At 40.8% G+C, this 14,299-nt stretch overlaps 1 protein-coding gene across 1 annotated transcript; it reads right to left on the bottom strand.

Moving 5' to 3' along the window:
• Nucleotides 1–3,281: 3,281 nt before the first annotated feature.
• On the bottom strand, nucleotides 3,282–4,020 carry LOC125410156 (enhancer of rudimentary homolog). Its single transcript, XM_048449548.3, has one exon. The coding sequence runs from the start codon at nucleotides 3,997–3,999 to the stop codon at nucleotides 3,685–3,687; it is 315 nt and encodes a 104-aa protein (XP_048305505.1). The 5' UTR covers nucleotides 4,000–4,020; the 3' UTR covers nucleotides 3,282–3,684.
• Nucleotides 4,021–14,299: the final 10,279 nt, after the last annotated feature.

Raw genomic sequence — 14,299 nt, 5'->3', positions numbered from 1 at the left:
GTCTCAGTGAACAAAAAGGGATGGTGACACATGAGTTTGATACTTGGGGACTACTTGATGTCAGGAGAACCAACTCCTGCAGGTTGTCCTACGGTCTGTATGTGTGTGCCTTGGTGAACATGTACAGACATGTGCACACACAAATAATCTAATAAAAAATTAGTTGGATGTCTTTAATCCTATCAAGCACTTGGGAGGCAGAGGCAGGCAGATCTCTGAATTCAAGACCAGCTTGATCTACAGAGCTAGTTACAGGACAGCATGACTGTACAGAACAACCTTGTCTACACACACACACACACACACACACACACACAGTCAAGCGGTGGTGGCACACTCCTTTAATTCCAGCACTTGAGAGGCAGAGGATCTCTGTGAGTTCGAGACCAGCCTAGTCTATAGAGTGAGTTCCAGGACAGGCCCCAAAGCTACACAGAGGAAACCCTGTCTCAAAAAGATATATACATATATATATATATATATATATATATATATATATATATTTAATGAAACAGCCTAAAAGATTACCTAAATAGAAACAGAAAAGGAAGAACAACTAGAGTAAATAGTGGGATGAGTAAGACTATATTATGCAAAGTCTTTTAAGGAGAGTTTTCTTGGATAACATTTAAATGGGGCAGCAATGTTCAGACCTATGTTTTAGAAATTGCATTGGAGCTTTGCAAAATAAAAAGGAAAGAAATATAGCACAATGGGTTGTTAGGTGGTGTGATGTAGTCAAGGAGATATACACAGCAGTCTGTGTGGTTCAGGACTATAATCTCAGCACTGGAGAGGCTGAAGCAGGATTACATGAATTTGAGGTCAGTCTGAGCTGTATAGGCCATTCTAGGACATCCAGGCCAGCCTGAGTTATCATGTGAGACTTTGACCCAAAAGGAAGAAAAGGGAGAGGTTGGCAGTAAAGAAATGAGCACAGTTTCACTGTGTGGCTTTGGCTAGCCTTGAACTTGGGTTTTGTTGTAGTTGTTTTGTTTTTTGCTTTGTTTTTTTTATTCAGCCTTCTGAGTGCTGGATTACAATTTGCTCCGCTATTGGGATAACCTTTTTATATACTGTGTGAAGATGTGTCTCTGTCCTTCCTCACCTGCTCAAGAATTGCTTTAATAAAGCAATTCTTCTAATTGCTTTAATAAAGAGCTAAACAGCCAATAGCTAGGCAGGAGAGGCTAGGTGTGAGTTCCAGGGAGAAATAGGAACTCTGGGAAAGAATCTGAGGTATGGGAGTCTCGCCAGTCATGCAGAGGAGGTCAGACATACACTACTGAGGAGAGGTAATGAGCCATGTGGCAAATCTTAGATGAATATAAATGGGCTAATTTAAGTTTTAAGAGCTAGTTGGGAATAAGCCTACCCAAAGCCAAGTTTTCATATCAATAAAAAGTCTCCATGTAGTTATTTGGGAGCTGGCAGTCCAAAGAGATACCTACTACATTTGATGCCCAATATGGGGCATTTTTATCCAAGCATAGAACCTGAGAAAGTTGAGAAAAGTTCTGGACATGGAGCCGAATGTGGCTTCCTAGCAACTGTGGTGTCTCAGGTGCTCCAGGTATAGGGAGACAGGGCTCTTTTCAGAAGCCCTGCTGTGAAGTTGAGCACTTGAGTGTGAGGAAACTAGGTAGAAATGCCTGCCACCTCACAGGCCCAGCAACTTTCCAGAGCTGGTGTGGGCGGTCCCAAAGAGGACAGCGCCAACCTCTAAAACCGAGTGCTAAGTGAGCACCTACAGACACAAAGAAGGGCTTTGCAATATTTTTCCATTTTCCCAGAGTCATAACACACAAAGCCATGTTCAGACAGAGAAGACCTCTGAACAGGTCGAGTATGATTAAAATGTGCTTAGGTGCTCAAATGAGTGTAGACAGTCATAGAAAAAAAATAGATGGTTTGAAAATAGTAAGTGGAATATTTAAAGAGAGAGAAGAGAGAGAGAGAGAGAGAGAGAGAGAGAGAGAGAGAGAGAGAGAGAAAGGTAATAGAAAAGAGAATAAGCCCTGTAGGGATGGGAAAGACCACAACACAAGGCTTTGGACCTTATATAGTGCTTTATTAACTTTGAGTTTTTAAAATGCTAACAAGTAAAACAACAGTTGCTGAGAGACATTGGATTGTAGAAAAAAACTGCTAAATTAAGTGAGCCTGTATATTTTAGAAATGTCTTAACTTCAGAATGGTTGTCAGGAAATGTGTTGCATTGGGGGAAAAGTTATATTTTTATTTCCACAGGAAATGAAAAGCTACAGATTCCTTCAAAATTAATAAAGATCAGATTTTACCAGAGAGACCTCCAAAAATCTTGACTACAAACATGAAGAAAGAAACCAAGAAAAACTACAAAACAAGCAACATATGTGCTGATTCCCTACAATAGGAACAGCTCTGAGACTGGATGAGACATGATGCAGAAGCCTTATAACTTACTATTAAATGCCACCCTTTCCTATGGCATGGATAGAGATTTATATTACAGTTTGGTTATAGAGTTCAAATGGACTTATACAGTTGACAGATGCCTTTTACTTGCTCAAACATAGAACAGAAAATCATCTTTAGCTGACTGTGCACACCACACACTTTATACTTATATTAATGCAGATATGTATTTTACCTTTAAAAGTTTGTGTATTTTCATAAAAAAGGGACCAGACAGCAATGAAGACAAGTAGCCCAGGTGATTCAGCCTCTCAGAATGCCTCTGTTGCTGTTTCCTCAAAAATCTACACATTCAGGACAACTTCAAAGTTGCTATCTGAGAGGGCCTCACATCTACTCCTGCCAGGACTCCAGATAAGCCCTATACTTCCCATCACATAGAGACTGGACATCAAATGATACAGCCAACTCTCCCTGGACTCGACCATTATCCTAGTTTTCTCAGGGTCCCCGAAAGACACTGTTACCCCCAGACAGTAGGAAACAATTTTAATAACATGATGCCCACATTTCCAAGAGGTAGGATGGGTGGTTTTTTGGTCATTCAGTGGGTTATGGATGTTTGTTGTTGTTGGGGGGTTGTTATAAGTTGTTATTGGTCATGGTCTGGAGGAAACTAAACAAAGGAGGTTCAATTAAGAGATCTTTTTTTTCTTTCCTCTATCCTTTCTTTCCGATCTGATGTTGGAAAAAAAGCTGGCTAGAGGATGAAAATAAAGAAAAAGTGGAATACATAGAAATGATAGAATAAAGGGTAGATTATTGAATCTACTTTTAAGCTAAAAAACAATTACTAGTCTCAAATATTTTACAATTAGTATGAATTTTTTTTAACAGAACATTTCTTTATTTTCACTAAGACTTTCCCAGAGGACATAACTAAGCTTGTCACCACCCCACCCCCCACAAGGGGTTAGTGCACTCGCTGCTAATAAAGCAGATACCAACAGTTTCAAGGACTGGAACCAACCTTAAATGGCAAAGAACACTTTCTCTCTGAATTATCATAAAAATGTTTAAGTAAAAAAAAAAAAAAGAAAAAGAGTAAAGGGGCAATAATGGTGGTTTTCTGAATGAAAAGATCATTCATGTTTCATGTCATACATTCAATCTTGGCTCTAGCGTAACAAAATGGAAACAGGATTACTATCATACAAAATGTTCACTACAGCACGCTGTATGCACCTGTTTCAAGCCCACCCCCAGCCCCTAATGCTTCCAACTCAACTACTTCCCAGCTTGTTGGGCCTGTCGACGAAGGAGCACGTAGATCTTCTCTTTGATCCAGTCTTTGTTATAAGGCTTGTACGTCTGTGTATCAGCTCGGTAAACAAGACAGCGGAGATCTGCCAGATCATCAATAAAATCAAACTGCTGACTGATATCGTATGTGATGGAGGGGCTGTTGGGATTCATTCTTTTAAGATGTTCTTCATACATCTTACAAACACCTTCCATGCACTCATTCACAGACTCATAGTCTTCATAAGTCCTGCCTTCTGGCCTCTTGGTAGGCTGTACCAGCAAAATGGTGTGAGACATCTCGTCAGATGCTTTGCTGCAGCCGCCCACCGCCACACACTAGCTCATTAGTATGAATTTTTGTATTTTGATACAAATTAAAGGTCATTTTTTGTCACAACATAAAGAGCCTTATTCTTAGTTTGGGATGTCTTGTTTCTTGCCAGCTTTTTAAAAAATATTTATTATATATACAATATTCTGTCTGTGTGTATGCCTGCAGGCCAGAAGAGGACACCAGACCCCATTACAGATGGTTGTGAGTCACCATGTGGTTGCTGGGAATTGAACTCAGGACCTTTGGAAGAGCAGGCAATGCTCTTAACCTCTGAGCCATCTCTCCAGCCCCTCTTGCCAGCTTTTTATCTTTCTCTATGTCTTTCCTTCTTACTCCATGGCTGGCTATGTAGCTGGATGGCTGTGTAGCCTGAGGTCTTCCTCTCCTTCTCCTGATGTTCTCTTGCTCCTCTCTTTGCAGATCTCTCCTCCTATTTGTACGCTCCCCTTGCCAGCCCCGCCTACCCTTGCTCCTGCCTTGCTATTGGGCATTCAGCTTTATTAGTCAGGCAAAGAATCACAGCTTCACAGAGTCAAACAAACGCAGTATAAACAAAAGCAAAGTATCTTTATATCAATAAACAAATGTTCTACAGCATGAATAAAAGTAACACATCTTAAAATAATATTCCTTAACACTTGGGAGGTAGCAGCAGGCAAATTGCAGTGAGTTCAGGGCCAGCCTGGCCAACAAAGTGAGTTCCAGGATAGCCAGGACTGTTACACTGTCTCCAAATACAAAGTAATGTAAAGCTATAGTCCTTGAAAGCTACTATTAAAAACTTATAGTTAGGATTTAGATGTAGACAGAAATAATATTAATATTTAGTCCCATGTATGTGTTTTCAAGGTTAAACAAAGATATATTTTAGGTAGATAGTTGGTCTTCAAACACTTCAGATATCTGTAGAATATGGCATTTAAGATATTTTAATAACATAAAGCTTTTTTTATGACAATGAGACATGTCTGTTTCTGGCAGTACCAATCTACTTCAAAGAAGATGATGGTCATTGAAGAACCATATGGAGTTTGTTTCAAATGTGACAAAACTAGGCACTGGGTAAGAAACTTCCCTTGCCTTGACTGCTGACAGTATGCTGTCCAAATTGTACAATCAGGATACAAAAGAAGTTGACTGCTGAACTTTACCAGAACAAGGTAGGCAATTCCTTCAAAATTCCTGTTTCACAGAAAAGTCTGTCAGATATTCTTAGCCTATAGGCCAAAGATGAATGTTCCAAGGTTTCAGAGGAAACTTGGGTGACTGTCCAGACAGCCGGCTGTCTCTGTCATTTCTGTAGCTTTGGAAGTTGCTTGCTCTGTGTTTCCTGTTCACTCAAGTGATATTTCCTTCTCAGGTTTCTGATGGGGTTGAAGATGAGATAGTTATAGTTTTATAGTTTTCTTGTTACCAAACTCAGAAAACAAACTGACAAAAGAGATGTAAGATTTATAAAGGTTGAGAAACATAAAAATTTAAGTTGCTTACCTAGAAAATGTTTAAAGTCTCAAAAGATATTTTTAGGTTGGTAATACAAGTTATGATAGAAGGTGATTTAGGCACAAAATTTTGGACTCACTAAGATAGGATAGATAATAGGGTACTTTCTCCAAAGTTGCCAAATACAAGTGGACAGAACATTGTGAATGTAATTCTTACCTGATAGTTTACATAATTGTTCTTATTGTATAAAGTTTATTGATATTAGAGAGTCTTTTATTGAACTAAAAGGGGGAAATGTTGGGATAATCTTTATGTATACTGTGTGAAGATGTGTCTCTGTTCTTCCTCACCTGCCTAAGGCACCCTCTGATTGGCTTAATAAAGAGCAGAATGGCAAATAACTAGGCAGGAGAGGACAGGTGGGGCTTCCGGGAAGAGATAGGAATTCTGGAAAAGAATCTGATGCATGTGAGTTTCACAAGCAACAGAGAAAGTTGGACATACACTACTGAGAAGAGGTAAAGAGTCACGTGGAGAAATATAGATGAATATAAACACATTAATTTAAGTTTGAGAGCTAGTTATGAGCAAGCCTAAACTAAGGCCAACTTTTCATAATTAATAAAAAGCCTCCATGTGGTTATTTGGGAATTGGCAGTCCAAAGAAAGCCCTGCTACAGACCATCATGCGAGCTCTCTCTCTCTCTCTCTCTCTCTCTCTCTCTCTCTCTCTCTCTCTCTCCCTCTCTCTCTCTACACACACACACACACACACACACACACACACACACACACCCCTTGAATCTGCAGCTCTGGAGATGATTCAGGTGTCTCAGAGCCTGAAGGATCTGGTCAGTTCATCCTTGGTGTAGCAGGTTCTGCTACCAGAGCTCTGCCTTGGGGGAGGAGGCAGATGACACTTGGCAGGGGTAAGGTTCTGTTGTACGTTTATGGGCAGCACTCCATAAGGCATGGCAGCTGCAAATGCCAATGGCTCCAGGACCAAGCATGAGGTAGGAGGGTCATCTGTTTATGTGTTACTTTCATTGATTAGTAAAGAAACTGCCTTGACTTTTTGATAGGGCAGAATTTAGATAGGTGGAGTAGACGGAACAGAATGCTGGGAGAAAGAAGCAGAGTCAAGCCGACGCCATGAAGCTCCAGCCCGAGATGGACGTAGGTTAGAAACTTCCCGGTAAGCCACAACCCCGTGGTGATACACAGATTACTAGATATGGGTTAAAGCAAGATGTGAGAGTTAGCTAGTAAGAGGCTGGAGATTATGGGCCAGGCAGTGTTTAGATGAATACAGTTTCTATGTAATTATTTCGGGTAAAGCTAGCCGTGAGCCAGGAGGAAAGCAACTCGCTCACTCCTTTAACACTTCCTGCTATGATGATGATAATGAACTAAACCTCTGAAACTGAAAGACAGCCCCCAGTTAAATGCTTTCCTTTATAAGAGCTGCCATGGGCTGGATGGTGGTGGCACACATCTTTAATCCCAGCACTTGGGAGGCAGAGGCAGGCAGGTCTCTGTGAGTTTAAGGCCAGCCTGGGCTACAAGAACTAGTTCCAGGACAGCCAGGGCTATACAGAGAAACCCTGTCTCAAAAAACAAAAAGCAAACAAACAAACAAAAAGAGTTGCTGTGATCTTAGTGTCCCTTCACATAGAATGGTGACTAAGACCAGAATTAGAGAGATGGCTCACTAATTAAGAGCCCTAGTTGCTTTTCCAGGGCACTCAGATTCAATTCTCAGCACTCACACAGAAGTCACAACCATTTGCAATTCCATTTCTAGGGGATCTGACTTCTCCTGGCCTCCAAAGACACACATGTCTAGGATTAAAGACATTATATTTTCTTTCCTTTAAATAACGATTTAAAATTAACTTGAAGAAGCCAGGCTGTGGTGGCACACGCCTTTAATCCCAGTTCTCAGGAGACAGAGGCAGGTGGATCTTTCTGAGTTTGAGGTAAGCCTGGTTTACAGAGTGAGTTCCAGGACATCCAGGGATACACAGAGAAACCCTGTCTTGCAAAGCCAACCAACCAACCAACCAACCAACCAACCAACCAACCAACAATACCTTAAAGATATATTCAAATCAAATCAAATATTTAATGTATATACTAAAATGTGTACTTGTTATATGTTACAGTTTGCAGTTGTTATTGTAAATTTTTGCTTTGGTTTTTTGAGATGGAGTTTCTCTGTGTAAAACACCCTAGCTGTCCTAGAACTTGCTCTGTAGACCAGGCTAGCTTTGAACTCAGAGATCCACCTGCCTCCACCATCAGGTACTGTATTAAAGGCATGTGCCACCACTGCCCAGCTACAGTTGTCATTTTTAAAGCACCACTAAATTATTGTTTGTTTGTGGATGTGTGCATGTACCACAGCATGCATGTGGGGGTCAGAGGGCAGTTTTTGGTAGTTGGGTCTCTTCTCCCACTGCGTGGGTTCCAGGAATCAAGCTCAGATCATCAGATTTAGCAGTAAATACCTTAATCTGTGGAGTCATCTTTCTGGACACTGTTTTAAACACCAAAAATATTCAGATGACAATAATAAGTAAAGATTTATTATTTATTATTCAGATGACAAGTCAAGTAGCCTTTCTCTACAGTCACTGTGCATGGCTCAATTTCTCATGTGTTGCTCAAACCAAAGAACACATCTTGGGGCTAAAGAGATGGCTGGCTGTTTGGCTAAAAGCACTGGTTGTTCTTTCAGAGGATCTGGGTTCAGTTTCCAGCACATACATGCAGCTCAAACCATCTGTAACTTCATTTCTAGAGGATCTGATGCTCTATTATTGCCTCTCTGTGCATATACAGATGTAGTGCACTTCATACATGCAAGCAGAACAATCACACATAAAAAACATAAAATCTGGGTCTGGAGAGATGGCTCAGCTGTAAAATGCACTTACTGATCTAAGTGCAGTTCCCAGGATTCAATTTAGGCAGTTTACAATTACCTGTAACTTTAGCTCCAGGTGATCTGATGCCCTTTTGTGGTCTCTGAGGGTACCAGCATTCATGTGTATGTCATATGCATGCATGTGGAAAAGTGTGCATGTGTGTACACATACTAACTAAAAATAAATTTTATATAAATAAATGTTTTTAAAAGTAATCATTAAAAACATAAATAAATAAATCTTGTTATAAGCTTTGGTTGCAAGAGTACTCTGAATTAGCTGGGTTGTGATGGTGTACACCTTTAATCCCAGCACTTGGGAGACAGAGGCAGGCAGATCTCTGTGAGTTCTAGGCCAGCCTGATCTACAAGAGCTAGTTCCAGGACAGGCTCTAAAACTACAGCAAAACCCTGTCTTGAAAAACCAAAACAAACAAACAAAAAAAGTACTCTGAATTGTTAAAAGTTTATTTTCAAACAAACAGGTGCAAGTCTTTGATAGCTCAGTGGGCAAAGATTGCCACCAAGACTGACCACCCGAGTTTGATCTCTTGAGCCCACATCGTGGAAGAAGAGAGCACACTCCTGAACATTGTCTTCTGGCCTCCACATGCCAGGGCAAGCATGTGCTCACAAATAAATGTATACATAAATAAAACAATTTTAAAGAAATGAATAGATGTAGAAAAACTTTTTGTGAAATGACTTTCATGTGGACCACAATATTTTCTAAAATGTAAATAGTCAAAGTGTGTTCACTGGAAACTTTGGATTTATTGTTAAAACTTCACTAGCTGGGCATGGGCTACCTGAATCCCAACAGTAGGGAGGTTGAAGCAGAATTGTGGGTTTGTGGTTAGCCTCATTGCACATCTCTGTTAGCATCCTGTCTGTAAACGGAGACTGCTTTTGTTTCTTGGCCACCCAGACCCGAATAATCACACAAAATTCTATTAATTACAATATTGTTTGGCTGATGGCTCAGACATATTTCTAGCTAGATCTTATATATTAAATTAACCCAATTTCTATTAATCTATGTATTGCCATGAGGCTGTGGCATCTTTCTCCTTTGGCAGCTACGTGGCCTTCTTTTCCCCTGTATTCACTTTAGTTTTCCCGCCTCGCTCTCTTCTTCCCTGCCATAGGCCAAAGCACTTCTTTATTAACCAATGGTAATAAAACATGTTCATAGCATACAGAGGGGAATCCCATATTACCTATCTCAAGAGAAAGGGAGAACACCCCCCCTCATAGAGTATTTTATCTCTGACTTTATTTAGAATGGTCCCCGTGGGGATAATAAAAGACCGTTTGAGTTTTCGTCACTTTTGCTATTCTAAAATTTGTTGGGGAATATTATTTTAAAGAGTGTGACTTATGTTTATGCTGTGTTTGTTTGACTCTGTGAAGCTGTGATTCTATACCTGTCTAAAACACCTGATGGTCTAATAAATAGAAGGAGAAATGAGGAAGAAGAGGAGCAAGGAGAGGAGGATGCTGGGGGCAAAGCAAGTCACCCAGCCAGTTGGGGAGTCAGAGTGAAAGTAAGATATACAGAAGTGGGAAAAGGAAAAGCCCAGAGGCAGAGGGTAGTCGGGATAAGTTAAGTTAAGAAAAGCTGGTAAGAAACAGGCCGAGCTAAGGTTGGGCACTCCTAACTAAGAATAAGACTCTGTGTGTGATTTATTTGGGAGCTACATGGTAGGCTCCCATAAAGCAAAAAAAGAAAAACATCACATTACATTTTGGCATTCCAAAAAGTGGGCCCAAATTTCCATGTAGGGCGAAGGAAAGAAAGAAAGAAAGAAAGAAAGAAAGAAAGAAAGAAAGAAAGAAAGAAAGAAAGAGGACAGGGCTCCTTTAAGAGGTGCTGCTGTTCAGTCGGCAAGCTACGTAAAAACTGCAGCTTGCAGCTACAGAGGTTTAATGCAGTTCTTGATCACACACCTCTGACTGGGCCACGAGCTTCAGGCTTGGCTTTCATGTCCTGACCCAAGAGTGGGCAGGGCCAGCCTCTAGAGCACAAGGAGGATCCAGGTGTAGCTTAACAGTCTAAAGTTTGCTCATGTGTGTGTTCAAAAAAGACTAAATGATACACAGTAAAAGAGTTCCTGATGGAAAAAAATCCTCTAGGTTCCAGTGTGCTTTACAGCGTGTGTAAATGAGAGAAAGGAAAGGGGAAGTACTGCAGGACAATTCTGTATTCTGTCAATTATGTTTTAAATAAGCGTCAGTAGCAGGAAGTATAGGCGGGACAACCAGACAGGAAGTAGCAATGAGAACAGGAGAATTCTAGGAAGTAGGAAGCCCATTCCTCCACAGTCCTGCCCAGACACCGCAGAAACAAAATGTTACCTGCCCCGCTGAAAAAGGTACTGGGCCATGTGGCTAATATAGATAAGAATAATGGGTTAATGTAAGTTATAAGAGCTAATACGAAGCCTGAGCTAATGGGCCAATCAGCTTATAACTTATGGGGACCTCGGTGTGAATTTCTTTGGGGCTTCCCAGCTGCAGGAACTGGGCAGGACAGAAACCCCAACAAGCAGGCCCTCATGTTACAGGGTATAGGCATAAAGTCTTTAAAGACAGAGTAAAAGAAAAAAGTCACACAAAGATGGGAAATACATAAGGAGACTGGACCCTTTACATTATTGTGCTGATTTTGAATTTTTGATGCTGATGAACAAAGCTCTAAGAGGCATGAAACTGAAAGAGGGGTGGTTGAAATGAAGCCTAGATATTTTTAAAATGCCTTAGCTTAAAAAAAAGTAAAAAAGTATTTGTTAAATAAATATCAAAAATGCTTTGAAGAAAAGGTTTTGCTTTTTCCACAGGAAATAAGAGGCTATGGATTTGTTTCAGGCTGATCTGGATCTGGTTTGATTAGGGGAGACCTCCTGAAAACTTGACAGGGGTGATAGCTATCAACAAAGGTCTTCCCAGGACTTGGCTATTTTCTCAATTTCTCTCTTTCAGACCCTAAAAATACCTTCTCACATTCAGCAGGAAGCAATCTAGAGAGTACAACATCTGCATTCTCAAGGAAAAAAACAGTGTGGGTGGTCTTTGGTTATTTGGTGGGTCTTGGATGTTTGTCATAATTTAGGGGAATATAAGAATATAGGATAAAAAGACAACTACCACAATCTCAGATATTTTGCATTGGCATAGATTTTGGTATGTGGATAAAAACAACTTCAAAGTCTATTTTGAAACACTGCATATATGTTTTTACTCTTGTTTAGAGGATTTTGTATATTGATACCAATTTAAGGTTATTAAGCATATTGTATATATGTTTCTTTTAAATATTTATTTATTCATTATACAATATTCTGTCTGTGTGTATGCCTGCAGGCCAGAAGAGGGCACCAGACCCCATTACAGATGGTTGTGAGCCACCACGTGGTTGCTGGGAATTGAACTCAGGGACTTTGGAAGAGCAGGCAATGCTCTTAACCACTGAGCCATCTCTCCAGCCCCTGTATATATGTTTCTACTCTTGTTTAAGGTACTGTACCTTTGTAGTTCATTTAAAAATGTAAGGTAAAATTCTAGTTTTTAAAAACTATTATTATGAACTATAAATAGTTCATAATAATAAAGGATAATCAAGAAACACAGGTCAGTAGTTAGTCATCTGTAGCAATCAGATTTGTAGATATGCTAGGTATGCTTTCCAGATCACATAGAGATACATTTTAGATAGATAGATGGTCTTCAAACGCTTCTAAGATCTATAGAATATGGCATTTAAAATGTTTTTCTTAATTTAAAATTTTTCATGACAACGAGACACGTCTGTTCCTGTATGCCTGCACCAATTCACTTCAGAGAAGATATGGGCATTGAAGAAACTCGTTATGGAGTTTGCTTCCGTTTGTGGCAAGGTTAGCCACTGAGCAAAGAGGCTGCTCTTGCCTCTAACGATGTGCTGTGCAGACTGGACATGCAGGACCCACAGGAAAGTGACTGCTGCAAACTTTGCCAGAACAAGGTGGGATGGTCATTCAGGGTTCCTGCTTCACAGAAGAAACTGCCAGATATTCTGCTAGACACAGAGGAAAGTGACTGACAAACTGCCAATATAGGTGGAACTGTCTTTCAAAGTTACTGCTTCACTGTGAATTCTGCCAGATACTGTGGACTTGTAGGCTGAAGATGAATGCCCCAACATTGCAAAGGAACTTTGGGTGACTGTCCAGGCAGTCAGATGTCTCTGTCATTTCTAGAGTTTTTTGGAAGCCATTTGAAATGTACTTTTTGCTTACTTAAATAATATTTTATCTTGCTGGTGCCTTTGATGGAGTTGAAGACTAGATAGTTATAGCTGCAGTTTTTCTTAGATATGATAGAAAGTAGGTTAGGTATAAAATTTTGGATTTACTAAGATAGGATAGATAATGGAGTATTTTCTTTAAATTTACCGGATACAAATGAATTGGAATTCAGTACATTGAGAATATAATCTTTATTTGATAATAGTTCTTATTGTATACAGTCTTACTATGTTAAAGCTAAAATTTTCCTTTTTGTTTAAAAAGAAAAAAAAGGGAAATGTTGGGGAATATTATCTTAAGGTGTGTGATTTTTGCTTATGCTGCATTTGTTTAACTCTGTGAAGCTGTGGTTCTTTGCCTGTCTAAGACACCTATTGGTCTAATAGAGAGCTGAACAGCCAATAGTGAGGCAGGAACAAGGATAAGGCAGGGCTGGCAGGTAGAGAGAATAAACAGAAGGAGAAACAAGGAAGAAGAGGAGCAACAAGGAGAGGCGGATGCTAGGGGCCAATCACCCAGTCTCCCAACCAGCCGTGGGTAAGAGTGAAAGTAGATACACAGAAGTAAGCAGAGGACAAAGTCCAGAGGCAAAAGGTAGTTGGGGTAATTTAAGTTAAGAAAAGCTGGTAAGAAACAGACCAAGCTAAAGCTGTGCATTCAAACCTAAGAATAAGCTTCTGTGTGTGATTTATTTGGGAGATGGGTGGTGGACCTCACAAAGTCAAAAGAGTAAAACATCACACAACAAAAACTGACTCCAGATAAAGCAGTCCCATCTCCTCCCTGTGACCTCCTGCAGTGACACTGCCGTCCATCTTCCCTGTGACCTCCTGCAGTGACACTGCCGTCCATCTCCTCTGTGACCTCCTGCAGTGACACTGCCGTCCATCTTCCCTGTAACCTGCAGTGACACTGCCGTCCATCTTCCCTGTGACCTCCTGCAGTGACACTGCCGTCCATTTTCCCTGTGACCTGCAGTGACACTGCCGTCCATCTTCCCTGTGACCTCCTGCAGTGACACTGCCGTCCATCTCCTCCCTGTGACCTCCTGCAGTGACACTGCCGTCCATCTCCTCCCTGTGACCTGCAATGACACTGCCGTCCATCTCCTCTGTGACCTCCTGCAGTGACACTGCCGTCCATCTCCTCCCTGTGACCTGCAGTGACACTGCCGTCCATCTTCCCTGTGACCTCCTGCAGTGACACTGCCGTCCATCTTCCCTGTGACCTCCTGCAGGTGATAGGGTGCTTGACTGGCAGGCACGAGGTTGGATTCCCACAAGTTCAGTGCCATCCTTGGCTCCATCGTAAGTTTGAGTCCAGCCTAGGCTACATGAGATTGCCACAAAATAAAACAAGTGGGAGGCTGGAGAGATGGCTCAGAGGTTAAGAACATTGCCTGCTCTTCCAAAGGTCCTGAGTTCAATTCCCAGCAACCACATGGTGACTCACAACCATCTGTAATGAGGTCTGCTGTCCTCTTCTGGCCTGCAGGCATACACACAGACAGAATATTGTTTACATAATAAATAAATGTTAAAAAATAAAATAAGTGGTAAAAGGCAAGATATTATACAGTGAGTTTAAGTATGATTTGGAAAT

The sequence above is a fragment of the Myodes glareolus genome, chromosome 19, assembly GCF_982192425.1.
Source record: "Myodes glareolus chromosome 19, mMyoGla1.1, whole genome shotgun sequence".
NCBI classification, from domain to species: domain Eukaryota; kingdom Metazoa; phylum Chordata; class Mammalia; order Rodentia; family Cricetidae; genus Myodes; species Myodes glareolus.
This window is presented reverse-complemented; position numbering and strand designations above follow the sequence as displayed.